Genomic DNA, 27899 nt, shown 5'->3' with positions numbered 1-27899 from the left:
GGCCCACCTGTCGTCTCAGAATGCTGTGGTCACCTTGTCCCAGACCATTACCGTTGCCTTCAGTCTAACTTCTGGATATCCGTTCTCTCAAGAGAACCTCAGCTGAGGACTGTTGACTTTGGAGGCAAGACAGCCCCTGCCAAAAGAATGAAACATGATTAGTTTTCCAGACACTGATGAGGCCTCCCTTAGCCTCATCTCATTATTGCTGGTATCCTACTGCCAAAACAAATAAACGAACAAACAAACCAAACACTCTCTTGTGTGCTTTTTCACAGATCAGAGCTACTGCTCTGAATTTAATGGGCCGCTGGACCTGTCACCCTCCACCTGACCCTGATGACTGGACCACACTCCCTCACTTCCACCTCTTTCCAAATACTTCTGGATGTGAGAGGCCAGGCCTCAGCCAGGGGACATATGTGAAGATCACTTTGGGACAAACTTGCCTGTCTTGAAGCAGTTCTTTCCAGGGCAGGGAACAGGGACAGGTGGCCAAACACCTGGGCTCCAGCTCTGCACCTGGTAGTGCTGGAGTTGTGCAGTCACCCAGCTGGCACCTGGGCTCTGGTGTGAGGCCGTGTGGGTCCAGTCCCCCATAGCTACCCAGCCCCCTGTTTATCAGGGACAGAGTGTGTGCTTCTGCTTGCCCTGGAGGGCCTAGGTTTCCTGGGTTGTGATTCCTGGGGCTTTGGTCTCGAGGAAGTTGAGATAAAGTCCGTAAAGTGCTTAGCCCACACGTGGGCCCTCTTCAATGCATCCAGAGCCCAAGCTGCATCTCTTACCTGCCCTTCGCAGCAGACGGGACTCCTGATGGTAGAGCAGGGGTGTCTGGGCAGCTCCTTCATTTACAGACAACAAACAGGACCCAGTTACGAAAAGGACTTGGCCAAGGTCCCAGAGAGACCAAGACCTGGCAGCCAGGACCCCATCCCAGGTTCTCGCTCACAGCAAGAGTAAACGCCAGAGTACGTGTCTATACAACCCTTGACAAAGCCAACCAGAGAAGCCCTGACCCGATCTGAGTTTGACCTTGACGCTCACTCTCACTCCAGTCCGTAAATCTAACTTGACACTGACCTGACTTCAACCCTAATCCCTAATTCTATCCCTCACACTGACTTTAACCCAGACCCTCACCTTATCCTTTCCCAGGTGCCCATAAGAGGGCAGCCCCTGTCCCTTGCTGGGCCCCAGTGGTCAGCCATCCTTCTGGAAGAGTGACAGCTGAGGTCCTGGGGCCCTCCTTAGGGCCCTACTAGTGAGCACCTGCTTCACTCACACAGTGACACTAAGTGCCTCTCCAGCAGCCCCTGGCCACCCCTCTGGCCTCAGCATCCCTCCAGCCTTCTCTGGTGCTGCAGCAGGCAAGGGGCATGCACAGTGAGCACCCTGATCACGCACTGGCTCCAGCATCCTCGGGGGCGGTGTGAATGGACAGAGGCTTGGTCAGCACTCGGGTCCCTCAGATGCCTGCCAGCTCCCACTGTGGGGTAGCTGTTCCAGACCATACTCCAGACAGGGAACAGGGCGGCTACGCAGGAGGCCCCTGGGGGGGCTCGCTGACAAAGAAGTGGGCAGTCCCTTCAGAGGACTTCATGGGGCCATGCTGTGCCCTGGTCCCTTTCAGGACACCCTCTCCATCAACCACTACATCTGGGTCACTGGCTATGGCCTGGCCACTCTGTGGTCTTCCTTCAGCTGGAGCTCCACACCAAGCTGCAGGGCAGTGCCTGGAGGTGTCCTGCCACACTGGCATCATAGCTGCCTGGTGTGGGCACATGGCCCCAGGAGGGCCAGGCCTGAGCCTCTGGTGCCCTGTGTGACTATGGAGCGAGGCACAGAGGGTGTCCATCTTTTCTTCCCCTTCTCCTGAGGCATCGGCATCAACTTGCTGTCTTGCTGTCTACTCCTGGCCTGAGTTTGCCTGGGGCTCCATTTCCCTGGGGCCCATCCATCCTGGAGACACCAGAGGGGTTGTTTGCACAGATGCTTCTCCAGCCAGTCTGAGATGCTGACCTGCTCTGGGAGTCAGGCCCTTCAGAGTCCAACCCCTCCCATGTCAACCTATGTTCTGTCCTCGTCCCCAACTGCTGTGGAGCACGGGCCCCTGGCAAGGCGGCCTGCACTGTGCCCGGGGAATGGATGGGAAGCAGACACCACTGAGGACTGTTGACTTTGGAGGCAAGACAGCCCCCACCAAAGCAATGAAACATGGGTCCGTGTCTGGAAAGGGGCTGTGAAGAGAGGAGGCTTCTTTCTAGGGGAACGGGGGCTTCATATGAGCTAGGCCTGCAAGGACGGATCCGCCTGGGACCTAGTGGGACTGGAGAAGGGCATTTCTGCGGGAAGAAAGATGAGTGAGAGGGGCAAGAGCAGGAGGGCAGGGCAGGACGGGGCAGCAGATGGGGTTGACTGGTAAAAGGAGTAGTGGGCCTGGGAGAAGCAGGGCTAGAGGTTGCATGATTGACTGCATGAGGGCCCGGGCTGCAGGCGGGGGTGGGGCAAGTGTCCAGGGCCAGGGCTGCTATCTAGGATAAGCGAGTGGTTCGGCTGTGCAACCTGGATACATCTGCTCACGTTAAGGCCCTTTGGCCCCTTGGGTATCTGTCATTCTCAGCCCCACATCCTGGCCCCCGAGGGCAGGGCCAGTGTGTTTGAGTTCCACTGTAGCCTGGGACTCAGCCCTTACAGGGGAGGAAACTGCCTGAGTCCGTGAATGGGCCGTGTCTCCCCGGGCCTCTCCCCACCCTGTCCCTGGTGATTGTGAAGTGTCGTGTCTCCCTGGGCCTCGCTCTACCCTGTCCCAGGTGACTGTGAAGTGCCATTTGGGATTGATTAGGAAGAATCTTACACTTCCTCAAGATCATGACTGAAGAGAGAATCCTCATCCTGGGAAGGAGGTGGGAACTGGAATGGTGGAGGGACCAGAGCTGGACCCTGCCAGGCTGCTCTGAACATCAGTGAGATCACTGAGGTGCTAGGGTCCTTGCTGGCCAACGCTACCAACCAACGTGCTCTCTGGGCAGCCAGGTGCTCTTGCAGCAGCTGGGAGAGGTCACCCCTGGAGTATGGACTGGGCGGGTCTTCTGTACATGAAGCACTCACTGCAGTAGTCAGGCTCACCTACAGGAAGGACTCCTGCCTGTCTGCTCTGTGAATTTTGTTGTAAGGGTCTGATATAGCCCTGTCTGCCCTTGGACTCTTCCAGGACCCTTTTAAAACACTTCAGCCCCCAAGGCTCTGTCCAGAGGCTCTTATTTATTTATTTTTATTTTTGAGGCAGGGTCTCATTTTGTCACCCAGGATTGAGTGCAGTGGTGCGATCTCGGCTCACTGCGACTTTGACCTTCCAGGCTCTGGGATCTTCCCACCTCAGCCTACCGAGTAGCTAGGACCACAGGCACACACCAACACACCCAGCTAATTATTTTATTTTATTTTTGTAGAGACAGGGTCTCACTATATTGCCCAGGCTGGTCTTGAACTCTCAGGTTCCAGCAATCTTCCTGCCTCAGCCTCCCAAAGTGAGCCACTGTGCCCAGCCAGAGGCTCCAGTGCCACCGGTGTTGGGTGAGGCCTAGTGAGAGGGTGGGCAGAGGGCCTTGTTGAATCTGAACTGCAGCAAGGGCTCGCAAATCTCAAAGGAGGCAGGGAAGTATGCTGGGGTTCCATCAGCATCACATGAACTCAGGGCTGGCTGCATTTGAGGGCAGGGTCAGGCTGTCCTCACTTGTCAGGGGACAAGAGCTGGCTGATGCCGGTTGGAAAGGATAGAATCCCAGTGAGCTGCCCAGTCCCAGTAAGCATGAGTGCCTGTGCACCCTGCACGTCCTCGCTCTTCCGCAGTTCCATACCCTTCCTGGGGGTGTTGCAGGCTCCTGGCAGAACCAGAGCCCGTGCCCTGCATTTGGGCTGGCACATTTAGTGGAACCAGCCAGAGAAAGGCTCTCCCTCCTTCCTGGGGAGGTGGTGGCAAACAGAGGCACCAGGCTCTCTCTGCCCACTTCTCACATCATCTCTGGGATTCTGTGGGTGCCCCCTGCCCCAAGGCTACTGCTGGGGACTCAGGTGTGGCTGGACTTTCCAGAGCCTCCCTCAACCCTCCTCTCATAGGCTGAGGTCAGTACTTCATTTGGGGGAGCCACAACCAGAGCCAGGAGCCTGACTTGCTCAGAGCCTAGGGAGTGGGACCAGGAGTGATCCAGCTTCTTCTCCAGAGCTGCACCCTACACAAATCCACCCTCTCCCTGTGCTTCGCCCTGGACCCTTTCAGAATACATCACAGTGCCTGTCATCATGCATATCCTGTTAGGGCAGAGGGAGACCCTGCATGTCACCTGGCACAAGTCCCTCAATGTGGGGAAGAGAAACTGAGGCCCAACAGGAATGAATCTGCCCCAAGACCCAGCTGCTGCCTCTCTTGGTCCCACACTAGAACCTCTGTTTAAATAAAGTCCTCCCCTCCCAAAGGTACCCCTGCTCCCCAACCACAGCAGGGTCTAAGGGTTTATTGGTCAGGGCCTAGGCAAATGTCATGTGCCCCTGCTGTCCCCCCGCAGGCCCACAGAGGTCACAGGTGAATGATTCACAGGCCACTTGGGGTGTGCTGTCAGTGAGGGTTTGCCCACCCCCTGCCCCAGCTTGCTCCAGTGCCGCCATTTACGTCATGGGTACACGGCCTGCAGTTCACGGACCTCCAGGCCCACCCTGTTGACTGCATGCCCAGCGAGGCTTAGAGCCTGCCAGAGGTCAGGACAGCCCAGCAGACTGAAGTCAGTCTTCTGAAAGGACTCTGGAATTCAGCAAAATGGATGGAAGGTCCTTTACAGCGTATTCACTCTACCATTTACAGACGGCAGCACTGAGGCCCAGAGAGGCTCTGCAACTTGGGAGAAAGGCTCAGGCTAAGAGAAGTCAGGGGTTCCTCACCCCTAGCCTGTGAGCTGCTGCAGATTAAGGGGTCATTGGAGATGGGCTAGTGGCCAAGGGAAAACCACCACATCCAGGGCCACACCCATCAGCCCTCACCCTCATCCCAGTCAGGGCAGCAGCAGCATCTTGCTGTGCAAAACAAAATGCTCATCTCCTCCAAGAGCTGCTTCCAAGGGCCTGTCCTGCCCTTTGCCTTGGGTAATGAGGGACAGGCCAGCAATGCCCTGCTCAGCTCTGCAGTCTGTCCAGGAAAGGCCAAGCTACCAGAGCTTCCTGGAGTGCCAGTGGCCAGGTAAGCGGTGCAGCCTCATGTCTTCTTTCTGGATGTGCTCATGACAGGACTGGCGGGAGAGAGGCAAGGCTGGGGCCAGCTGACCTGTCTGATCCCAACCACATGCACAGGATCTAGGGCCCAATAGCTGTGTGTACCCACCTCCCAACCCAGAGGAGGCGTGTCTCCAACTCAGCCCTCAGCCTCAGTCTGCGAGGAAAATGGGGCCCTTCCTCTCCCACTGTGCTTGGGAACGCAGCCTGGAGCAATCATGGCCCCAGGGTCCCCAGGGCTGGGATGCACTGTGGGACCCCTCCCTGGCTCCTTTAATAAGAGCAGGATCAGGGACACTGTGAGGACCCTTCCAAGAGTCACACATGAGCTGTGAATTTGAGCTCCCTCCCACGATGGTGCCATGATGTCTGGGAAGGGAAAAGGGTCTGCCCCAGGGGCCAGGGCATTTCCACCTCGGCCCACAGCCCCTGTGCCTCACCTCCAAGGCCGTGAGCAGGAAGTCATACAGGCCTCCTGTGTGGTTGGGGTCCATCATGTCACGGATCAGGTGGATCTCGGCTCCCAGGTGCTGAATTCTGGAGAATACCATCCCACCAAGAGATCGAGGGAGACAAGAAGAGGGCTGTCATGGACAGGAAGGTGGGGAAGGAGCCCTGGCCTGGATGGCTAGACACCTGGGGTGTGGTTCTCACTCTGCCTCTAGCACCCCAGCACCCTGGCTGGGACCCTCCCTTTTCTGGGCCTTGGCTTCCCCATCTGTACTGAGAGAAGCTGCATCCATAAACCCTGGGGTTCAGAGGTGTCAGAGGAGATCATGGTGGGGGTAGGACCCTGCCCCTGCTCTGCACCCCCAGTTCCCAGCCTGTCTGCTTCACCGGGCGCGCGACACCACGTAGATGAGAAGCGGCAGCAGGTCGTCCATGGGCAGCTTGTACTCCCGGCCCAACACCCGCGACACCGTGCCCTCAATTTCCCCGTATGTCCTCTCCAGCACCTCCAGCTTCTCCCGTGGGTCCACCGTGGTCCTGCAGCAGGGTAGCTGGCTCCAGGTCAAGGACCTTGGTTCAGTCCCAACCAGGAGCACCCCACACTCTGCCTCCGGATCCCCAACCCACTACGGCTCACACTCACATGATCTTCTGCAGGCACTCGGTGGCTGACAGGAAACACTTGTCCCTGACCAGGGAGTACCTCTGCATGGTGGAGGGAGTGGGCTGGATGAGGCCATGGCCCCCCAGCTCTGACATCCCCTCCTTCCCAGGGCCGGGCCTGAGTCTCCTGCCACCCTCCCCTTCACTGCCAGCTTTAGTGCAGCCCCACCCTGAGGACTGAGTGACCCAGGCCAGATCACAGCTCCACTATGGGCCTCAGTTTGTGCAACCATAAAACAGAGGGGAATAGTCTCCAGGAGGTTGGGAGGATCCAAATGGATAAGAAGATAATAATCGTAACAGGCACTGGCCGCTGGGTGCCGCCCAGTTCTGAGTGCCTGTGTTGATGGTTCTCAAACCCAGGGCTTGGTGAAACACAGGTTCCCGGACCCACTCCCTGCGCTTCTGACTCGGTAGGTCTGAGGCAGGTCGAAGAATCTGCTTTCCTAACAGGCTCCCAGATGATCCTGATGCTGCCAGCCTGGCAGACAAATTTTGAAAACAGCTGCCTCATGTGCCCACTTCACTCTCACAACAATTTTGAGGTGGTTCTGGCCAAGTGCCGTGGCTCACGCCTGTAATCCCAGCACTTTGGGAGGCCGAGGCGGGCGGATCACCTGAGGTCAGGAGTTGAGACAAGCCTGGCCAACATGGTGAAATGCTGTCTCTACCAAAAATATAAAAACTAGCCAGGTGTGGTGGCACGTGCCTGTAATCCCAGCTACTCGGGGGGCTGAGGCAGGAGAATTACTTCCACCTGGGAAGCGGAGGTTGCAGTGAGCCGAGATTGTGCCACTGCACTCCAGCCTGGATGACAGAGCAAGACTCCATCTCAAAAGATAAATAAATAAAGGCCAGGTGCTGTGGCTCATGCCTGTAATCCCAGCACTTTGGGAGGCCGAGGCAGGCAGATCACTTGAGGTCAGGAGATTGAGACCAGCCTGGCCAACATGATAAAACCCTGTCTCTACTAAAAATATAAAAATTAGCTGGGCATGGTAGTGGGCACCTGGCAGGCACCTGTAATCCCAGCTACTCAGGAGGCTGAGGCAGGATAATCACTTAAACCCAGGAGGCGGAGGTTGCAGTGAGCCGAGATCGCGCCACTGCATTCTAACCTGGGCGACAAAGTGAGACTTTTTCTCGAAACATAAATGAAGTAATTAATTAATTAAGAATTTGGAAGTTGTTCTAGTGTTGGCTCCCTTTCACTGATGAGGCAACTGAGGCACAGTGCACCAGCCTCTTGCACACGGTCACACAGCCAGGTAAAAACCTATGTTTGAGCCTGGTGGTTATAAGCCAACAGCTTACCTCCACCACACTGGGAAGTCAGAATGATGGTGTCTCCTCCCACCCTGTCCCTCCCCAGCTCCTCTGCAGCCTCCACCCAGCAATCATGAGGCAAAGGGCTCCTCAAAGCTGCAGGACCTCTGGGGGCCCCTGGCTTGGGGTTCTGGCCTCCATCTCACCTGATTGCTCGTCAGCGTGAGGTCCTTGAGGGGCCACAAGTGCCTGAAATCGAAAAAGTGAGACAGGAAGCTTTGCCTGGACAAGGGGCAGAGTCTGAGGTCAGAGGGCAAATTCCCTGTGCCACTGTGTCCCCCAGCAGAGCTGGGTCCTAGAAAGGGTAAGGAGGTCAGCTCAGGTCATGGGAAGGACAGAAGGATTCCTGGAGAAGGCAGCACTCCAGAAGCTCCAGGGAGATAAGGGTGGCCCAGAGGCTTGTATGAGCCAGGTCATGGTGCCCAGCAGAGAGGGAGGGCTGGAGAGACTGCACTCCATCCAGGAGGCTCTGCTGAGCCAGCACAGGGCCGTGAGCAGGGGGATGCAGTCCTCACACAGCAGAGCTGGAGGCTGGTGTGGGGAAGCGACACTGAGGCGGTGAGTGAGGTGGGGCACGCTTGGGAAGCACTGGCAGCCAGGTCTCTAGGCTGGTGGCTGGTCAGACACAAGACACAGTCACCAAGATAGAGGAAGGAACAGGGATTTGCGGTATGGGTGGGAAGCACCATCCCTGTGTAACAAAGGAGACCTGGATGTGGGAGCAGAGAGAGTGTCCGTGCCCTCTAATGAGGACAGTGGGGTCACTTGTGGCATCAGTGGATAGACGGGACACTGAAGAGAAAGGACGTCTTGGAGACTGAGGGTGGAAGGGAGGCCCTGGGGTGTGGTAAACACCTCCCGACTTGCACCCAGAGCAGTCTTCGGTTTCCCCTGAGGACCTCCTCTCCCCTACTCTCAGCCCAAGTGCTCAGAGCAGGTGACCTTGCCCCAGCCTCAGCAGTGGATATTCAGGCAGGCCTGGTCACTCACTGCTGGCATTCAGGGGTGGGCTCAAGACTCAAGCTGAGCCAGCGAGGGACGTCAGGGGCTCTGTGGAAGCTGTTGGAAGGCAATGCCAGCTCCTCTATGGGGACTCTGGGAGTGAGCTAGGAGGGTATGAACCTTGAGAGGTTGGTGCTTATGGTGTTTGTCACCACAAGGGGCAGCCTGAGAAGGACCAACAGAGAGAAATGGAAGGTGATTCCCTCTGTCGTTCAGTTGAACACCTAGATCCAGCCACACTCGAATGCATAAGCTTAGTACTTGGTGGGTACATGAACCTATCAACCCCAGCCCCACCTTTAGGTTGAAGACAATCTGAGTCGAGTCTGTGTCATCTGCTATGCTAGAGTCCTGGTTAACACGGCACAGGGGAAGGGAAGGCTTACTTCTGCACATCCAGGAACTCCAGCAGTTGGGTATCGGGAAAGAGGCTCAAGCTGGCGATGCCCTGGCTGTAGAAGCTGTCCTCCCGCTCATGAAGCAGCAGGTAGAGCGTGAAGAGCTCTGAGTAGAAGCTGGGCAGCATGAGGGGCAGCACCAATCCATGTACCTGGAGGCCTCTGATGGGGAGACCGGAACAGGTTGGGATGAGCAAGGTGGGGTCTAGGATTACTACTAGGAGTCACCTCTCAAAGAGCTCCTAGTTCCACAACGAAGGGATGAGGCTAATAATTAAGCTGTGTGTGGTTAAGTTAATTCAGATTAAATTGTTTTTGGAAAATCATGTTGTTGGTAGGAGTATTATTGTGGGAAAGACTATTTTTAGCATTCAGTGTCCCGGCCTCCAGCCTCCTCCTCCCCAGAAAACCTTTTCCAAGCCTGTTCTCAGTCATGATTTGCCCAATTCAATTCATAACTTCATTCCCTCCTTTGACTTTGACAACCAAGATGGCAGGTGGGACAGGAGTTTGATCCCCATTTGACTGAAAGCAAAACCAGGGCCCCAGATGGGTCAGCAACTTGCAGCCAAGCTCTCAGCAGCCATTCCAGGCTGATTCAGTTCCACCTCCTAGTTTGCTGTGCTAGGACTCCAGGCGGGGAGTTCTCCCTAATGTCTAACTAACCCCATCTCCCCTGCCTCCTACAATGCAGTGACAGGAAGGCCTCTCTGATCAGGAACATCTTCAGGTCTGGAATCTAAAGACAAATTGTAAGGTTTGCTCCAGGGACTGGGGGAGACAGATTTAATGACCCACCTAACTCCTGTATAACCTCAGACTCATCCCTACCAGCCCTTGGTTTCCCTATCTGTGTACAGGGAGAAGAGGGTGCCTCGGGGAGCTACTCACCCTCTGCATGGGAAAGATGAGATTGGGATCACACATTTAGAATATAGATGCATTCAATGTATTGTAGCAGTGCCCCCTCCCTCTGGTTCCTCACAGAACAGAGGTCATGGGTCATTCTAATCCACAAACAATCAATGCAGAGTCCTTGGTCAATAGAGTGAATGCCCAGCACTTCCCCAGAAGCATCTCTTTCCCCAAGTGAGGTCCTAGGAGCAGACGCATGAGGCCTCCCTCGACTCGGCAGGCCCCAAGGAGGCCTGGGCCAGTCACCTTGTCTCTGTGTCTTCATCTTCCTCCAGGGCCTGGCCCTTGCGCTGTAAGGCAACTCGAAGCAGACCCCTGTGAGCCAATGAGAGAGAAATGGTGCGGCTGCCACCTCCCACAGAACTGGAGCTCCACCGCCAGTCAACAAAGGCAAGAGCAGGCAGCCTCTCAGAACTGTGGACACGGCCTGTAGGGTTCATCCTCTCAAACCACAGAAGTTAGAAGGTTGGGCTCCAGGATGTTAGCCTGAGAATCCTGGAACCCCAGCAGCAGAAGGAACTATAGCATCTAAGGCTTCTATTTGCAGTGTTTCATGGGGTCACAGCCCAGCCTGGGACTGCAGGTGTGTTCTGAGTCTAGGGTCAAGCTCAACCTATGGTGGGGTGAGAGTGCCCGGGGTCAGAGTCAGCCCAGGGCCTGGTTGGAACTTGGACTCTAGCTGAGGGCTGCAGCTGGGCCTTTGCTGCACCCTCTAACCCCTTTGCTCAGCAGCTGCACACTGACCAAGGCTCTGGTTTGTTGTTGAATCAGACACATGGCATTCCTCCCAGATTCAAGGCAGAACTGATGCCTGGAAAGGGCACATGGTGTCACAGGGCAGTGGCTGTCCCATGTGCCAACGAGCTCACCTGTAGGCAGCCCAGAGTTCCCGGGCATGCTGCTTCACCTCCTCCTGGGCCAGCTCCTGAAGGTGCTTGTTGGCCCCGACACCCGCGTAGGTAGCCTGGAAGGTTAGCATCAGTGTCCGGAGCAGCTTTCCCAGAGGGTGCAGTGAGTTGCTCAGAGCCTGGGCCAGTGCATAGGCAACGGAGAGAGACTAAGTGCCGGGGTCTGAAGCACAGCATGCCCACACCAGCCTCCCGACACTTCTCCTATCTCATAGACGGGAACACTGAGGCCCTCCGAGGACAAGGGACCCACAGGCCTGTCCCCTTCAGTCAGCACCCTGCTATGAAAAATCGGAGCCCTTCCCCACCAGAGGCAGTGAGAATGTCACCCCCTTGGCCACCCTGGCAGGGTTCTCACCTTCCTGAGGTACAGCTGCAGGGCCTTGGGTTCCCGGTGCTGTAGCAGCTCCTCCAGGATGTCTTCCATACTGCCCACACTGTCCTCAGGGTGGGTCCTGGGCACCACACACAGCGTCCCTCACCCACACCTGCGCCCAGCTCCCTCCCCCCAGGAAGCCCTCCCCAGCCCACCCTGATCTGTGCATGTGCGCGCAGCTCGGCCTCACCTCTCACAGCACAGGTAATCCTGAGACCTGCGCAGCTCCCTGGAGCTCTGCACGTCGAAGCCCAGCAGGGCCTCCTGCAGGTCCCTGGGGCAGCCAGCACACACAAAGTCCTGGAAGGGCCTGTAGACTCCCTGCCAGCGGCTTTCCACAGGGAAGGCACCCACGCCCAGCTGCCTGTGATGGGGATGGAGGGTGGGTGATGGGGCAGGGAGAGATGGAGGTGAGGTAGGCAAGACTCTGCCCAGGCCCTTGGAGGGGTGGGGGTACCAGCCTGGCCCAGGATCAAGCCCCAGGAAGGGTAGATGGATTGAACCATGCAGAGGGGGCTGACCTCCACAGCTCCAGGAGGAAGAGCAGCAGAGAAAGGGACAGAGACAATCTACCCTGCGACCAGAAGAGAGACAGAAGCATATGGAATCCTGGAAAGATGGAGACAGAAAGGTGGGCAGATCTGAAGGCCAAGCCAGAGAGTGGGTCTTGGCCCAAGAGAGACCAGTGCCCAAAGTCTGGGATTCTCCTCCAAGACATCCCTCTCTGCCCTCCCTTACAGCCAGTTCCTTCCTACCATTGATCCCACCTTGGCCAACAGGCTGGGTCCTGGCTGCATGTGTCTAATGGAGCCCTGCACTCCAGTGTCATGCTTGTAGGCTACACCCAGCCCACACCTACGCCCGGGCTGGGGACTGCCCCTAGGGATTGCTGTCCACTCCCAGCTCTTGCTGTCAGGGAGAAGCATCATGCAGGGACAGCAGGCCAAGTAGTCAACTGTACTCCCTCCCTACATCTGAAATGCTGCCTGGGACCACTTCCCATTAAAACTGCCACCCACACAGATTCCTTCCTCTGTGCAATACTAAGTCTTCCTCAATAGATGGAACAACAGCAACCGTTTTCCAAGAAGGAACTCTGTCCCTACAGGAAAAGAAGTCTAACCTCCTCTCAAATACTCCTTGATAATGACTGTGATTCCACTTAGCAAGTTTCCTTCTTTACCTTGGCTGCCAGGAAACTCAGAGCCAGGCTTAATGATCAGTTGTAAATGCTGTAGGACATGTCTGCCTATCCCTTTCTTTTAAGGTTAACACATGCTCTTATTTTCTATATTTTTTTTCCTGTATGTTTGGTTTGTAAACCGTATTGTATTCTTTCGAGACAAAAAAAAAAAAAAAAGCAGGACCTAAGCAAAGCCCACAAATAATATTTTTCCTACAGTTTTGTGGTGTACAGCATTATATCCACACAGCCCCTGATTCCAAGAGTCTCTGACTGGAGTTGTACACCCTACGCTCTCTGGACTCTCTAGAGTGCTAAGAGGGGGGTGCAAAAAGGCCCCTCTGATGAGACGTGAGTCCTTGGGGTAGAAACACAGACATATCCCCAGATAGGCCCAGAGCCAGAGGGGCCAGGCACTCACCTCTTGCAGGTGCTGCTTGGGTCTGGTGGGAGGGCAGCTGTGTCCAGCACACCCTGTGTGTGCAGTCCTCTCCCTGCCCCACTGCCAAACGAGCCCTCCAAGGTGAAGCCATTGGGGAAGGTGACCTTGCCCTGGGAGTCAGGAAAAGGAGCAGGAATGTCTGTCTGCCCAGTTACCCTTCCAGTCAATCGTGACAGGCCACATGCCTGTCCATCAGTGTCAGAGAGGCTAAAGACTGATGAGTGGGCTTCCTGTCATCCATTCAAGCTGCCCCACACTGAGGGGTTCATAATCCTCTATGCCTGCCAGAGCCCCCACACCAACAGCTGTGCCCACGTCTCAGGGGCTCGCTCGCCTCTGAGGTAGGAAGAGGAGAGGGACGGAGAAGGGACTCACAGGCAAGAGTGGGGAGACCACCACTGAGGGGCTGGGGTGGGAGTAAGCCCAGGGACAGGCAACGCCTGAGGAGGGAGGTGTCTCACCGCATGGGGCTGTGCCATTCATAGCAACCCGATCTCCACCCCTTTGCTCCAGTCATTATGAAACCAAAACAACCCCTACATTTCCAAAGGCCCCAGCGGGGACACACTGCCTTCTCCTGGGTCAGCTCAGGGAGGCACACAATGAAGGCCAGTACCTCCAGGGACAGTTGCTCCAGTCACTGGTGCTGGTGGAGGGCATGTATTCTGAACTAGGAGGGTACAGGAGGACACAGCCAGGAGACCACCGGTGCCCTCTGGATAGCAGGCAAGGCCACTGGTCCTCTCTTACCTCACTCCAGAATCAATCGCAACTCTGTGGCAGGGTGCAGTCACTGTGCTCACCCCTTGGCTCTAAGGGAGGTGTGACAGGCCTTCCCCTGCCTGCTCCCCCATCTGCCTGTACCCCCAGCCCTGAGTCCGAGTGGGGAGATTACAGACCCCAGCCAAGGCCTCGGCAGGGTGTGGAGCGGGGCCTCGGTGGTCCTCACCTTCCCCATGAGGGTCAGGTCCCTGGTGAAGGTGCCCTCATACAGGGAGTCATCTTCAGAGAGGAGGATGCCTGGACCCTTGGGGAGAGGAAGCCAGGGAGGGTAGAAACGGTGGGTGAGGAAGGGCCAGAAAACTCAGGGTGGAGACAGATGGCAAAAGAAGGGAGGTGTGCCCTGACACACGGGGAGAGGGGCCCTGAGCCTCATCATGCCCCACAGGACTGTACCTAATTAGGACTCTAGCCTTTGGCCTGCTGAGCACCAGCCCCATGGACCCCATCCATGGATTTCCGCAAATGACACCCTCTACCCTGGTTCCTCACCCCAGTGGCTTCTTCAGGAAGCCCTTGGGAGCTCAAGAAATGTGGGGCTTTCTCTGAAACATTCCTGCTTCCCTGCTTGTCACTGGCCCTGGGAATGGCAGAGCTGACCAGGCTCCCTTGCCCCATGGGCTGCTAGGAAGCTCAGAGCCGAAAGGGATACAATGAGTGTTCAGCTTATTTCCAAATCTATTTTGCGTACTTATTCTTCCCTTTTCTTCCTCTTTCCTCGAAGGCCTCCTTCAATCCTTTCGAGAATGAATTAGAGCATAAACAAACCAACAGACCGTAATAACAAGAGCAGCCATCAGCCAGAGCCCCACATTCCCCAAGCACCTGGAAGGGATTGGGTGAGGCAAACGTGGGAGTCCCAGGCTCAGCGGTGAGGCTCAGCAGACCAAGGTGTGAGTGTCAGCTCTGCCACTCAGTGAAGGTGACACGGAGCAGGTCCTCTGATCCCTCTGAGCCTCTCATTTGTCATTCACTAGGGACACACCGGGGATAATAATGACATCAACCTGCAGGGCTCTTGGGAGGATCCCACAGGATCAGGGTGGGAGCTTAGCCCAGAGCCAGGTGTCAAGTTAGGACTCTATGAATGTCAGCTAATGCATCATCACAAGTAAGCACTCGATTCTTGCTAGTTCGTGGAATCTATGGTAAGTATTCTTAACCCGAGTTGCTGATGGGGAAACCAAGGTCAGGTAGAGCAGGGAGTGGCCAGGGCCAGGGGAGGTGGGTGGTAGGGCTGGCTTCCTGCCCAGGTTCTGGCTCCCTCCAGCACCCAGGAACACAGACCCCTTTCCCATCCCTCCCTGAAAAGCCTCAGCTCAGCCTCAGGGCCCCCAGCAGGATTGGGGTGCAAAGAGAGGGGTAGCCCAGGACACACTCTGCTCACCACCGTCTTGTCCGCCTGGAAGGTGCCCTGGTAGCAGACACCTGCCTGGGTGACCACGACCCCCGGGCCGTGGCGCTGACCAGCCTGCCACATGCCGATGTAGCGCTCGCCTCTGCAGGGAGAGGAATGTGGCCAGAGTTGGATGAGACTCATTCCCATGCACCTCCTGGGCACTCTGCTGGCACGAGGCGGCAGGGAGTGCAGATAAGGGGCAGTGACATCACCTGAATCCACTCAACAGACACAAGACCAGAGGGGTCAGGACCCCCAAGAGGAACAGAGGGTAGAGGAGGGAGGCAGGCAGCCTGGGAAGGGCATCTGGGAGGCTTCTCTGTGGAGGCGGCAGGAAGGACAGGTGGAATAGGAGTGTATGCAAAGCCATGGAGGTAGGAGCATGTGATGGATACGTGGGGACTTCCGTGGTCCAGAAAGGCTGGAGGGGTGCATAGGAGATGCAGCTGGGGTGAGGTTAGAGAAGCAGGCGAGGCCGTGATTGCCAGGCCAAGGATCCAGGGCTTTATCACACAGCCCAGAGAGCCAGCAAGGGCTGCAGTTTTTAGATGTGACAGAGCAGGGGGTCTGTCTCTCCAACACCATGAGGAGGGGTGAGGGTCGGGGGTGACCCTGCAGTCAGCATGACCAGTATTCCCTCAGCCTGAGCCTCCATGGCAACCGAGGGACTGGAGGAGAAGTGAGGGGCTTAAGAGAGACACAGTGGAGGACAGACGGGAGCCTGTGTCCTGCAACAATCTGGTCTGTGAGGGCCCTGTCCATCCCTCTACCCTGGGAGTGGGGGCTGCAGGGCCCTCACCTGTCACCATCCTCCTCGATGCCATAGCCGCTCCTCTGGCCCCTCTCCCAGTGGCCCGTGTACCTGAAGGGCTGGGGGGCCTGTGGACCACTCTCAAGGACCCCAAATCCATGCCGCAGGCCTTCCTGGAAGTAGCCTTTGTACACCTCATCGGTGCTGTACCTGGGGAGGGCCATCAACAGCGAACTCTGCCTCACGGAGCTCGGCCCAGAGGATGGGCCCATCCCACGAGCCCCCAACCAGGGTCACTTACTCACAGATGCCGTAGCCACACATGCTGCCTTCTCGCCAGTGGCACTTGTAACAGTCGAACCTGTCCTCAGAGGCCTGGGGCAGCAGGCGGATGCCGAAGCTGACAGCATGGTTGTGGGGATGGGGATCAGCCCTGACCTGAGACGCCCATCACACCTACTCCATGCCACCCAGGAGTATCCCGGCCCCCAAGGAGCCTTCTGGACAATAAGGAGACTCTCAGAGGCCCTCAGTCTTCCTGTTCTTCAAAGGGCCCCTCTCAGGACCCCTCCCTTCAGCCTGTCCCCGGGCACCATACAGCACCTTTTGGCCTGTACCACTCCCTCCATGACCTCGAGCTCAGACGGGCCCCCTATTCAGGCCCTCGGTTCCCCTTCTGTACAATGAGGCAGGCTGGACCAGATTGTCTCTAAGTTCCTGCTTGAGGTTTGGGAATTCAGGATGGGGCCGGGCTGGCGACCACAGCAGGGGAGGAAAGCACTCCCCACCCACCGCAAGCCTCCCAGCAGCAGCCCCAGCCAGCCTTACCCATGCTCCAGGCCCTGGCAGAAATTCCCCACGTGATTCCGCCCATCCGGCCATTTCAGGGTTCCCCTGGAACACAGTGGAGGTTCACGAGCCTCAGGCCCACCCATCCCTCAGCAACCTCAGCCACCTACTTTCTCAGACACCCTCCCTTTCTCTTTCCTTGGACTGGGCTCTCTGCACCAACCCAGCCTTCTTGTCTGAGCTCCAAACATCCCCTGCAGAAAGCCCCTTTAGCCCTTTTCTACTCCTGGCCCAACTGTACCAGCAGCCTCATGGGGCACACTCACCACATCCCATAGGGAAAGCCCTGGAGACATCTAGGTTCCCTTTTTCCCTTGACCAACAGGAAGCTCAGAGCTAAGCATCAAGCTCAAGTTCAATGCTAGTCAGTGGGGTTTCTACCACCCTTCTCCTCACTTCTGTGTTTTTTCTGTCCCTCTGCTCATAAGTCTTCTCGAGCCCTTTCTGAAAGGAGGCAGGGTATTAGAACTAGCAGAGGTGCTTGAGAGTGTGGCCTTGTGAGTCCCTTCCCCTCTCTGGGTCTGTTTTCCCAAATGTGGCATGGGGTAGGGCCACATGCTCTGTAAAGGCTTGCCTGTCTATGGGGTCACACAGACCTGTGATTGAGGCCGAGTCACCCCATCATTTGCCCTGAGACCTTGGGCAGGTCATGCCCATCATTGGGCCTCAGTGTCTGTACCTATGAAATGGGTAAAAGCACTCCATACAAGCGTCTTTATGAGAACCGATGGCAATAGAATGTGTGCAAGCCACTTCACCACCACCAGACATCCGGTATGGATGTGAGAATTATTCTCCCACCCTCCTAAGAATGGAATGGCACCTGCAGGCTCTAAGGCCAGGGCATGGTTGCTGCCCCTTGTCCTCTAGTGTCACCATCAAGACTTTATTTGGCACAGACCATCTCTGGGCCAGGCCCAGTCCGAGAGGACTTAAAAGGCAGTCTGAGAATTGACTGTCCACAGAGAGTAACTGCTCCTGGTGCATGTCCTGAGACAGGTTTGTGTGCTGCTCTCTGCCCCCACCCCCACAGAGCCCCACCTTGCCACCCAGAGCTCCAGCCACTCACTTGCCGTGAGGCCGAGCCCTGCACCACTCGCCCTCATAGGTGGCCTGGCAGAGCCGGCCCTCTGCGCGGAAGGTATATTCTGCACAGCGGCAGGCGGGAGGCTGGGAGGGCTCCAGGCCAGCCCCCAGCACAGGGAAGTCCTTCTTCCCACGCAGGACCTGGCGAACAGCCTGGGTCACCTTCCACTGCCAGACTGCCTGGTGGGAGGGGGAACATGGGGAAGGGATCACTGCTGCTGGAGGCTTTCCCTCCAAGAAGCCTTCTGGGGTAGCTCCAGGTACCACCCCTCCACCCTCCACCCCCACTCCGTTTTGTCACCTGGGGGGCCCTTTAACTGCTCCCTGCTGCCCTCTGTGGCCCCCACCCAGCCTGAGATCCTCCTCTGCAGTTGCAGGGCCTGCCCAGAGGACAAACAAGACCTCAGGGCAGGGATCAACACAGGACCCAATTCTGTCTTTAGAAAGAAAAATACCCTGTTCTTTTTGGCATTCTAATGCCTGACCCCAATTTCCTCTGACCAGGTCCCCAGAGGCCTGCCAGACACTCGCTGGCACTCCTGTGGGGCCCTGCAGGGTTGCATACTTCTGCCCTCTTCCTACCCTGTCCTCTGACCCCACTCCTGCAGCAGCTCACCCACACTCACCTGGCCCTGGGAGTCCTTGGCACAAAAGGAGAACTCTTCTTCAGGCGTGAGGAGGTGAAACGTGCACCTAGACAGATGGAGGGGACGAGTAGGCCCCAGCTCTGTCCAGAAGGGTGGAGGGGCCCAAGCCAGAGTACCAGGGTGTGGGCAGGTGTCATGGGGGTAAAGGGAAGGTCTGGGGTGTCAGCCGAGGGGGTCGCTCACCCGTCCTGCCCAGGATCCACCCACACCAGCTTCAGATCAAAGGTGTGGACGTTGTGGCCCTGGAAGAGGACAGACACAGGTGTCATCCGGAGCCCAGGACAGATGCTTGCCTACCCTCTGGCCCAGGCTTGCCCCAAGCTCAACCCTGCATGGCCACCGAGGCTATTCTGCCCGGCACGTCCAGCACTGAGTCCCTCTCCTCCCTGGCTTGCTCCCCACCTCAGGGACAGCTGCTCCATGTCCCTTCTACCCCAGGGCTTGGCCAGTAACTCAGAACCAGCCTCTAGCCCCCTGTGGCCACTAGAGTGGTCTGGAAATGAAGCTGGGAACTGGTCAACCCCTGCTGGAAACCTCTCTATGGCTCCTACTACCTGGGGGTTGAGACTGCTGAGCCTAACATTTGAGACCTCACAGACCACCACACCGTCACGGCCACTCCGCAATCACACCTTCACGAGCTTGCCCCGACCTCTCCTCACTGTGAACCTTTGCTCCTGCTGTTCCTTCTACCCAGAATGCCATCCTGATCTGAGAGCCAGAAAAAGAGCCCCTTCCTATGGGAAGATTTTGTGTAGCAACTTCCTGCCCGGCCCAGTCAGGCCAGTCACTGCTCCATACCAAGACAGGGAGGAGGTGGGAGCCCAGGCCTGAGGGGTGAGGAGGAGCTTGCCAGCCGCAGGCCATGGACAAGAGACGGCCCACCAGACACAACAGCATGTTCAAAGGTCCAGCGTAGGAGAGAGCTAGCACAGGGAAGGGGCAGTAGCTCATCAGTGTACTGGAGCGGAGTGTGAAGTTGAGAGTGGAGGGGAATTCAAACTAAATCAGAACCAACCCCAAAATCAGGCTTCAGGGGACACAGGTCTAAGCTGGGCAGGAGCTTCCCGCCGGGTCCCTGCCACCTGTCTGCAAGGGGGCTCCAGGCCAACCTTATAAGGGGCAGAGAAGGCAGTGCTGTGGACCTCACCAGGACAACATGATTTTGGGGGGATGAGCCAGAGTTGGTGACTGGCCATGTAACAATTCCCAGCCCCAGGCCTGGCTCCCTCCTGACTTCCACAATGCTGAAAGCCCAGGCACTGCTCCTGTGGGGTACTTTTCTCTAGAAGCCTTCTCATCCAGCCCTCCTTAGTCACCCCTCAGTCACCCATGACTTCCTGTCTGGGGTTCCTCTCTCATTTGAGTACAATGGGAACTAAGAGTTGTCTGGTGTCTACTGTGGAACAAATTCACTAATAATGACCCCACATTCCAGATGGGAAAAAGAAGGTGAAGACATGTAACCAAGGACACCAGCTGGGAAGGGCTGAAGCCGGGACAAACCTTGGACCGAATTTCCATTCAGCCCATGCTCCTCTGGGGACAGCTCCAGCGGACCGCCCCTCCCCAACACAATGCCTTTCTGTCCCTGACTATCCCTCCAAGCCCACGTTCTCAGTCCCAGTAGCGTGCCCCTCTCCTGCTCCTTTCCCAACCAGACCCCAGAACCCTACTGTGGCCCTAAGACCTCGGGTCAGCCCCACCCCCACCTGCAGCAGGACGAGGGCATCATCAAAGAGCAGCACACGCTCAGCCCGCAGCGGTGCGACCGTCACGGGTACGTCCTGGCTGTCCTGAAGGAGTCTGTGAGCAGGTGTGCAGAGCACATCCTGGTGGGGCAAAGAGGACAGTACAAGGCTTAGGCACCTCTTCCTGCAAACTGGCAGCCACTCTGCCACCTCCCCCTGTACCCCAGGCACCCCCGACAGACCTCCTCCAGGAGACTTGGAGTGATGGACAGAAATGCACTGATGATACATTCCTGGCTCTCTTGAAGCTTCAGTGTCCCCTCCCACATCTCTGTGCCATGGCCCCAGCCATTCCCCTATCAGTCCTCTCCCAGTACTCAGCCACCCCTGCCTCCCTTCTGCAATTCTCATTCCTCCACCCAGTCTCCTAATTCTCCACACCAGGTCCAAGCCTCAGGGCCCAGGGGACTCTCCTCCCTGCAGGGGCAATTCATGCCGTGGTGGGCAGCGACGCAAGGGTGTGATCGGTGACATCCCCAGGCGAGCGGCAATCTGCTGATTGCCTCTTCCCTAGGCCAGGTCAGGGTCTGGCCCAGGACATGCTCAGCAAACAGATAAGAATGGCTGGACAGAGGGACTTTACGGCCTCCTGCTTCAGCCATCACTCCCCCTTCCATATGGGGAAACTGAGACCCGGAGAATACAGCAAGCAGCTCAAGGCCCCCAACAGCTCCATGCCCAAAAGGACCCCCCTCCCTAACTGCCCCTCAGGCCCCCAACTCACCCTCGGCCGGCCTCTCAGGGTGTGCCAGAGAGCCTGTGTGGCTGCAGCCTGGTCCAACGCCTGCTTCATGAAGGACTGCAGGTTCCCAAAGAGGGTGACTGCGTTCACCACCAGCTCCTGGGTTGGGTGATGCTGAAGGGGGACAGGGCAGCCAGTGAGCGGGGAGCTTATTGGAATCTTCCCTAGCCCAGTCCTGGTCCCGGCTGGTCGAGAGGCCTGAATCTAGGCCAGACTTTGCCCTTTTCTCCCTGACAGCTCCTCTTCTGCTGGTGGGGCAGTGGGTAGAATATGAAGGTGCTTCCCCAGCTCGGCCCTGGGCCCATGTGTCCTCATTCCCAAGATATGATTCTACCCCTGCTCTCTGGGTCCCTCACAGGTTTAGGAGCAATATCTCAGAGTGTGAAGGGATTGCTGATCACAACCATCCACCCTGAAGGAATGCCCCTCCTTCCCTGCCCCAAGGCCAGCCCAGCTGGAGTGGGTCTGGATTCTGTTCCTGGCCTCGCTGGGCCTTTCCTCTTTCTCTTCCAGTGTGGATCAGTACAGACTTGTAGAGCCAGAAGTCCTCCAGGATGAGTCATGGGCTGTGACACCCACTGCTCTGGGGAGGGGGCTCCCCTGACCCCACCCTCACTCAGGCACTCCCGCCCCATCAGGGGCCACTGCACCAGCCCTGTGCTCACCTTCTCCTCTTTGCTGCCTTCTGGAAGGCCTGCACCACCATGCAGCTTGTGTAGGATTCAATGTACCTGCAGGCAGCACAGGGGACACCCTGCAAACCCAGTCCTCAGCCCCAGACCTAAGCCCCTGGTCCCTGGATCCCCAGATCCCACCCACTAATCAGTTGCAGCCCTGAGGGCCCAGACAGTGACCTGGCTCTGGCCACTGGAGACCTCGACTCCTGGGCCAACAAGACAATTCTAACACACAGTCTCTCTTCCCTAGGAGGTCCCAAGCCTCAGGTCTGGAGTGTCTGAGCCTGCTGTCAGGTGAACACCCAAGCCCAGGTGAGGCTGACCCCATGTGAGCACCAACAACGGACTGAGCCCAAACCTTCACCTGAACCCTGATCCATGTGAGGCCCACCCCCAGGTGAACCTTAATGCCAGGTGGCACTCTGACACCAGGGCTGAGCCCCAGCCCCACCTCCAGTGGTCTTACTCTATGTGGGCCTGCAGTACACGGTCAGCACCTCGCAGCAGCAGCAGGGACTCCAGACTGGTGGAGTCTGGGTGGCGCAGCCTCTCCTGCAGTGAGTGCAGACTTTCCTCCGTCACCTCCCAGAGTTGCTGGGAGCTCTTGTGCAGCTGTTGCAAGAGCCGCAGGCACTCTCTGCCCCAGGGATCCGAGGGCTCTGGGGCTGGGGCAGGAGCACAGGCACACTGTGAGTGGAGGACGTGGGCTCTGTCTCCCAGGGAACATGCAGAAGCCCCGGGTGTTCACATGAGGGCCACCAGCACCTGCCAGCCCTGGAGCTGTGGCAGGGTCTGCATCCCTGGGATCCACAGGACAGAATTGGTGAACCCTAGAGCTGAGCAGGGGAAGGGCAGGCTGGAGCAGTGGGCAGCACTCTTGAGGAGGAAATAGGGGTGCACACCCACCTCCTCAATCAACAGGGACAACCCTGACCTGACAGCCTCAGGGAACTAAGTACACACACGAATTCCCCCCTGGCTCTGGGCTTCCTCATCCTGGACTCCTCAGATCCAGAATGTGGAGTCCACAGGGTCACACAGTCCTCTGCCATTTCACAGATGCACAGAGGCACCTGACCAAGGCCTCACAAATGAGACCTAAGCTGGAAGTAAAACCTAGGCATCCTGTGTTCCAGTCAGTCTTGTTCCCCTCCCGGCACCACCAGGTGCCCTAGGTGGGAGCAAGATGAAAATTCAAGCAAACGGCAGTCTCTAGTCTTTTACCCTGGGAGAGGAGGAATTCCATCTCTTTGCACAGCCTGGTCTGGGCTACAGGTAGGTTCATGGCCTGGCCCCTCAGGGTTCCTTTAAGAAAGGAGCAGTCTGACCTGGTGCAGTGGTTCATGCCTATAATCCCAGCACTTTGAAAGGCTGAAGCGGGCGGATCACTTGAGGTCAGGAGTTCGAGACCAGCCTGGCCAACATGGTAAAACCCCCGTCTCTACTGAAAATATGAAAATTAGCCAGGCATGGTGGCAGGCATCTGTAATCCCAGCTACTCAGAAGGCTGAGGCACAAGAATCGCTTGAACATGGGAGGCGGAGGTTGCAGTGAGCCGAGATCGCACCACCTCCATCAGAAGATGCTGATACCAGGTGTCACCACTCCTATTTGAGGTTGAGGAAGCTGTGGCTCAGCGAGTCCAACAAGGTAGGACTCCTGTCCCTGGGATCATTCCTCAGTGCCCTTCCCTCCCCACTAGAGAGCCTAGACTCACCAGCTGGGAGCAGGGGCTGGAGGACATAGCTGTTGACACGGGCGAGGGTGGCTGAGAAGACCTCCTCCAGCCTCAGCAGGGCTGCCTCCTCAGGGTTGCACATGGCTGGGTGCCAGACTCAGGGCCTCCTATGTAGGGCACAGGTTACAGCTAGGAGCAGGGCCAGTGCCCATCCTCTCAGGCAGGGTGCCCAGAAGCAAGGTCCATGACCACCCATATCAGAACTCAGCAGTGAGCCCATATCACCTCAAAGGGGAGTTCCTGGACTGGCCACTGACCCCTGCCTTGCTCCCTGCCTGGGCCCAGCTGAGGGGTCCTTGAAGGAGAGAGAGAGCTCAGAGCTGCCAAGGGAAGCAACCCTTTCTTCCCCAAAGGGTAGATGTTCCTTAAGCCCAGTTTGGCCTGCTCCTTCCTCCGCTCAAATACCCACCATGGATCCCAAGTGCCCAGGGTAGTGTTAGTGGTGCCCTGGTCTTGGCCCCTTTCCATCAAGTCTCCCCTCAGGGATTCTGCAGTCTCTATAAACAGGGCCATGCTGTCAGAGGAGCTCAGCCTTGTCCTCTAGCCCATGGTTCAGGACTCCTTGTCACCCAACAGGGCCGTGTATGCAAGGAGAGTTTTGGAGGTATGGGGGAGTCTGGAGGCCTCCTGCTAGAGCCACGAAGGATGGTCAAGAAATGAAAAGGAAGGGAGGACCCAGCAGGCAAGTAGGGGGACCCTGAGAGTAAAGCTCATGGGTGTGAGGGCCCAGCCTCTGAGGGCGGCCCACCAAGCAGTACCCCGAAGGACCACAGCTTCGCTGTGCCTCAGTTGCCCATGGACAGCCATGGAAGACTTTAGAGGAAGGTAATGATGGGATCCAAAGTAACATTTGGGGGAATAAACATATGACAGTTGCAGAGGAGATGGTGCCAGGCAGTGAGAGAGAGTTCAATGTGGATGGGAGCCTGGACCCTCCATGGTCCCCCAACCAGACAGAGGGATCACTGATCACAACCATCCACCCTGAGGGGTGACTGCTGGATGGATGGGGGCCCTCGGGGTGGGCAGGTGGGCTTGAGCCTTGGGATTTTCTGCCCTGGAGTGAGAGAGACCTTCCAAGTAGGCAGGAATCACCTGGGAATGTGGTGTCTTGCCTAAAGGGAGGGGCGAAGAGAGGCCTGGGCTCAAACCCACCCCCACAGCCAGGCTACAGCCTCTACTCCAACAAAGCCCTCCCCACCAGACCCTGGTACCCTCACTTGGCAAAGTTCATCTGCCCAAACGACCTGATCAGGTATCTGGGGCAGAGAGTTACAGGGTCTTTTAGCCCAAGACCCGCAGACTGTCTCTCTCCTTGTCTCTGACATGCTGGGCTTTGGAGTTAGCCAACTTGTGTGGGGCAGGGGACATAATCAGGGCAGTCAGTGATGGGCAGGTGACACAGGCAGACCTAAAAGGGTGAATGGGAAGGGGTCTCAGCCCTCCCTTCGCCACCCCGCCCCGAGAGTGCCACGGGGGCATCCCAGGCCCCTGGCAGAGCCTACAACTCCCAGTGAATTGGCTCTGGAATGGAGCGGGGCGGGTCCCTCAGAGCTCTGGCCAAGGGCCCAGGCCAGGCATTCCTGCCCCACCTTTCCTGCTACTGCTGCCTTGGAGGGTGAGGCTGCAGAGGGAGAGGCAGGAAGGGGAAGCCACCAGACACCCAGCTGCAACTTCTGTGCTGCAGCTTCTTCTCCCTCTGTGGGCCCCTGAGGCAGACCCAGGCCCCCAGGACACAGGGGGCTCCAGGTCAGTTCAGGCAGACCATGAAAGCCCAGCCAAGGGAATAGGGGTGCAGCCAGGCCCACCTAACTCTCACCCATGTCTCCCGAAACTGCTGGAATGGAAAGGCCCTTTGGGGATGACCTTTCCACTCTTAGCTGGTAGTCAGCTGGGGTCTAAGCTAAGAGGTGAGGATATCCAAGGCTGGTTGGGGAGGTGGAAGAAAGACTGAGGCTAGGATGGGAGATGCAGACCAAGAACCAGATCAGTGCAAGTTGAAAAGATACTGCAGTAAATAACTCGCTGTTAGGAAGACTTGAACACCAACATCCCTACACTCTCTGGGGGGCCAGCACCACGACCCCAGGTGACACCATACCTTGGCAAGGAGCTCTCTGACCCTGGAGACAGCCCCTCATCCTCAGGCTTCCTGTCCCTTGTCCCCACTGCTCAGTCTCAGCTGCTCCCCCAGGAGCAGCCCTCACCTGGCTGCTCAGCCCTGGCCATGCCTCAACTTATCCACAGCCTTACTCCTCTCTGTACCTCAGCCACCCCCTCTCCGAAATGGGGGTTCAACAAGATCACAGCATTTTTTTCTTTTTATTTGTATTTCTTTCTATTTTTTCTTGTTTTGCTTTTTTAGAGATGGGATCTCACTATGTTGACCAGGCTGGTCTTGAATTCCTGGCCTCAAGTGATCATCCCATCTTGGCCTCCCAAAGCTCTGGGATTACAGGCGTGAGCCACTGCGCCCAGCCAAAGCAGATTACAGCTTTTCAAACTACTTAAGTCTCCCCTCAAAAGGACAAACAGGTGGAAGGGGGCTTCTCTGGGTGTGGGGATCCGGTTCTTAGACTCTGCACCCCACAAAACAGCCTACGACTACTGGGGTGAGTCCTCCAGATTCAAGTTGGCAACTGTTAATCTGGGAGTCTTCCACATCTGTGGCCCCAAAGGGATCTCTAACCCTGGGAAACTGAGTCACACCACCCAGAGGAATGGGCAGAAGTTAAGCATGGCTGGTAAGGCAGTGGGTGGGGGGAATGCTGTGGTGGAAGCTGGGATTCTAGTTAGGTGACCCTGAGGGGCCCAGCTCCCAGGCTAGGGAGTCTGGGGCTTCATCCTGGAAGTGATGAGGAGAGTGTAAGTGCAGGGGTGAAGCAGCGTGAATGTGCATGAGTGTGCACATTTGCAAGGCAGGAGGAGGAGGTGCTGAACCTTAATATGAGGAGGGTCCTGCAGGAGTACCCCCCCAACCCCTGTCCCATCCTAAGCTTCCCCCTTCCAGTCAAGGGCATGACTTCCTCACCCTCTCCCTCTCTCCAGTTCGAAAGTTCCTTAGTGGCAGGCTGTGCCCAATGTACAGACCGGGAAACAGAGGCCCAGGAACAATGGGAGGGCCCAGAGACCCTATCTGTAGAACTTGTGCAGGGCTCAGACCCAGACCTCTGGCTCCAGCCCACCAGGTTCACCTAGCTAGATGGCTCAGAGAGGCTGGGCAACTCATCTGAGGCACAGAGCAAGATCCTGGCAGGGCCCTGCCTCATAGCTATCCTCAGGCAGCCCTGATGCTCCCCCACGGAGTGGGGTGGGGTTGGGCGGGATGAGGACAGAACTGGCCAGTCACGGCGTGCCCAGGTGAATCAGCGGCTGCCCCTGTGGCACTCTAACCAGTAGCCAGACCTGGTCTCTCCTCTGCGTTCCTGGCCTCTGTCCACACTAGGTCCCTTCGCGGCAGGGTCACTGGGGCCTCCCCTGTCCTCTCCCAGGTCTGCCTCCTCAGGTCCCTGACACACCTTGCCATGACACTCACTCACTCTGGTATTTCCTGGTCTGAACAGGCAGGGAAGTTCTGCCTTCTGTGGAGGCTTTTTCATGGGCTGCCGTGGAAGCCTCTTCGTTATCTGCCGCCCGGTGGGGGACAGTAGAGAGACGCACTGCCCAAGGGAGGGGGCACTGAAGTGTCACACCTGATCCCTCAGTCTCATGCTCGCCTCTCCCCGCTGCACCCTTCCCCGGCCCCTCCGTGGCTCCAAGCCTCTTGTCCTAGGCAAGCACCCCTCCCTGCTGTCGCATATGTCCCAGCTTCCCTTCCTCTCCCTGCCCAGGCACACACTCAGTCGCTGGAGTTTCCCAGACCCGAGCTCCTGTTCCGGCCGCCAGGCATTTGCCGTGCCACTCCCATGCGAAAAGGCCACCTCCTGGAATCCCGGGTCGGGCCCTTCCGCCCTAACCAGCCGGCGTCACCTCCTCCTGGCAGTCTCTCCTGCTGGCTGGGGCCCTGTGGCCCTGGCACCACGGCTCAGGTCAGGCCCGGGGCGCTGCCCCAAACCCGAGCCGGCTAGCAGCCAGGTAAGGAGGACTACGCTGTGAGCCCCGTGGGGACCGAAGGGGGTCTTACGAGGGATTCGGAGGGCGAGGGGATGACTGCCGCTGGGACCAAGGAGCTGGGCGGGGACCGCGGCAGCCAAGAAGGCGGGAGCCCCCACCTGGACTGGCTAAGCGTGGAGCACAGACACCCGTCCGCAGACGCGCGCCCTCCGTCGCGCCCTTACCTGAGCGCTGTGGTTGCCCCGCGCCTGGAGTGCTCGCGCGGCTCCGAGCTCGCACCCCAACCCTGCCCCCTGCCAGCCCCGCCCCGCCTCCCGGTGTTGTTCTGGAGTTGCAGGGGCCACGGGCGGGTCACAGAGGAGGTGGCGCGCCGCATTGATCCGTCCCCCGCCCCAAGCCTCTCCTGAGGTCTCCCTCTGCTGTCCCCCGGGATGCGGAGGCCCCTGGGACCCGGCGCGGGGAGGAAAAGTGGGACACTTGACCCCTCCGACCCCTACGCACCCA

The 27899-nt window shown here is 57.5% G+C and overlaps 1 protein-coding gene across 1 annotated transcript; it reads right to left on the bottom strand.

Moving 5' to 3' along the window:
- Nucleotides 1-3418: 3418 nt before the first annotated feature.
- ALS2CL (ALS2 C-terminal like) lies at nt 3419-27690 on the bottom strand. Its single transcript, XM_017855645.1, has 25 exons — nt 27620-27690; nt 23322-23449; nt 22071-22269; nt 21593-21658; nt 20910-21102; nt 20147-20266; nt 18618-18676; nt 18414-18480; nt 17771-17967; nt 16681-16746; nt 16154-16252; nt 15901-16062; nt 15090-15201; nt 13872-13949; nt 12902-13032; nt 11488-11661; nt 11280-11376; nt 10883-11040; nt 10260-10328; nt 9087-9260; nt 7845-7887; nt 6353-6414; nt 6097-6246; nt 5700-5796; nt 3419-5276 (listed from the first exon to the last, which is right to left on the bottom strand). Exons 2-25 carry the CDS (start codon nt 23422-23424, stop codon nt 5196-5198), a joined length of 2757 nt encoding a protein of 918 aa, XP_017711134.1. The 5' UTR covers nt 23425-23449; nt 27620-27690; the 3' UTR covers nt 3419-5195.
- Between the last annotated feature and the right edge of the window lie 209 nt (nt 27691-27899).

The sequence above is a fragment of the Rhinopithecus bieti genome, unplaced genomic scaffold (genome assembly GCF_001698545.2).
Source record: "Rhinopithecus bieti isolate Rb0 unplaced genomic scaffold, ASM169854v2 scaffold_39746, whole genome shotgun sequence".
NCBI lineage: Eukaryota > Metazoa > Chordata > Mammalia > Primates > Cercopithecidae > Rhinopithecus > Rhinopithecus bieti.
The sequence above is the reverse complement of the archived record's forward strand: the minus strand, read 5'-3'. Positions and strand labels throughout refer to the sequence as shown.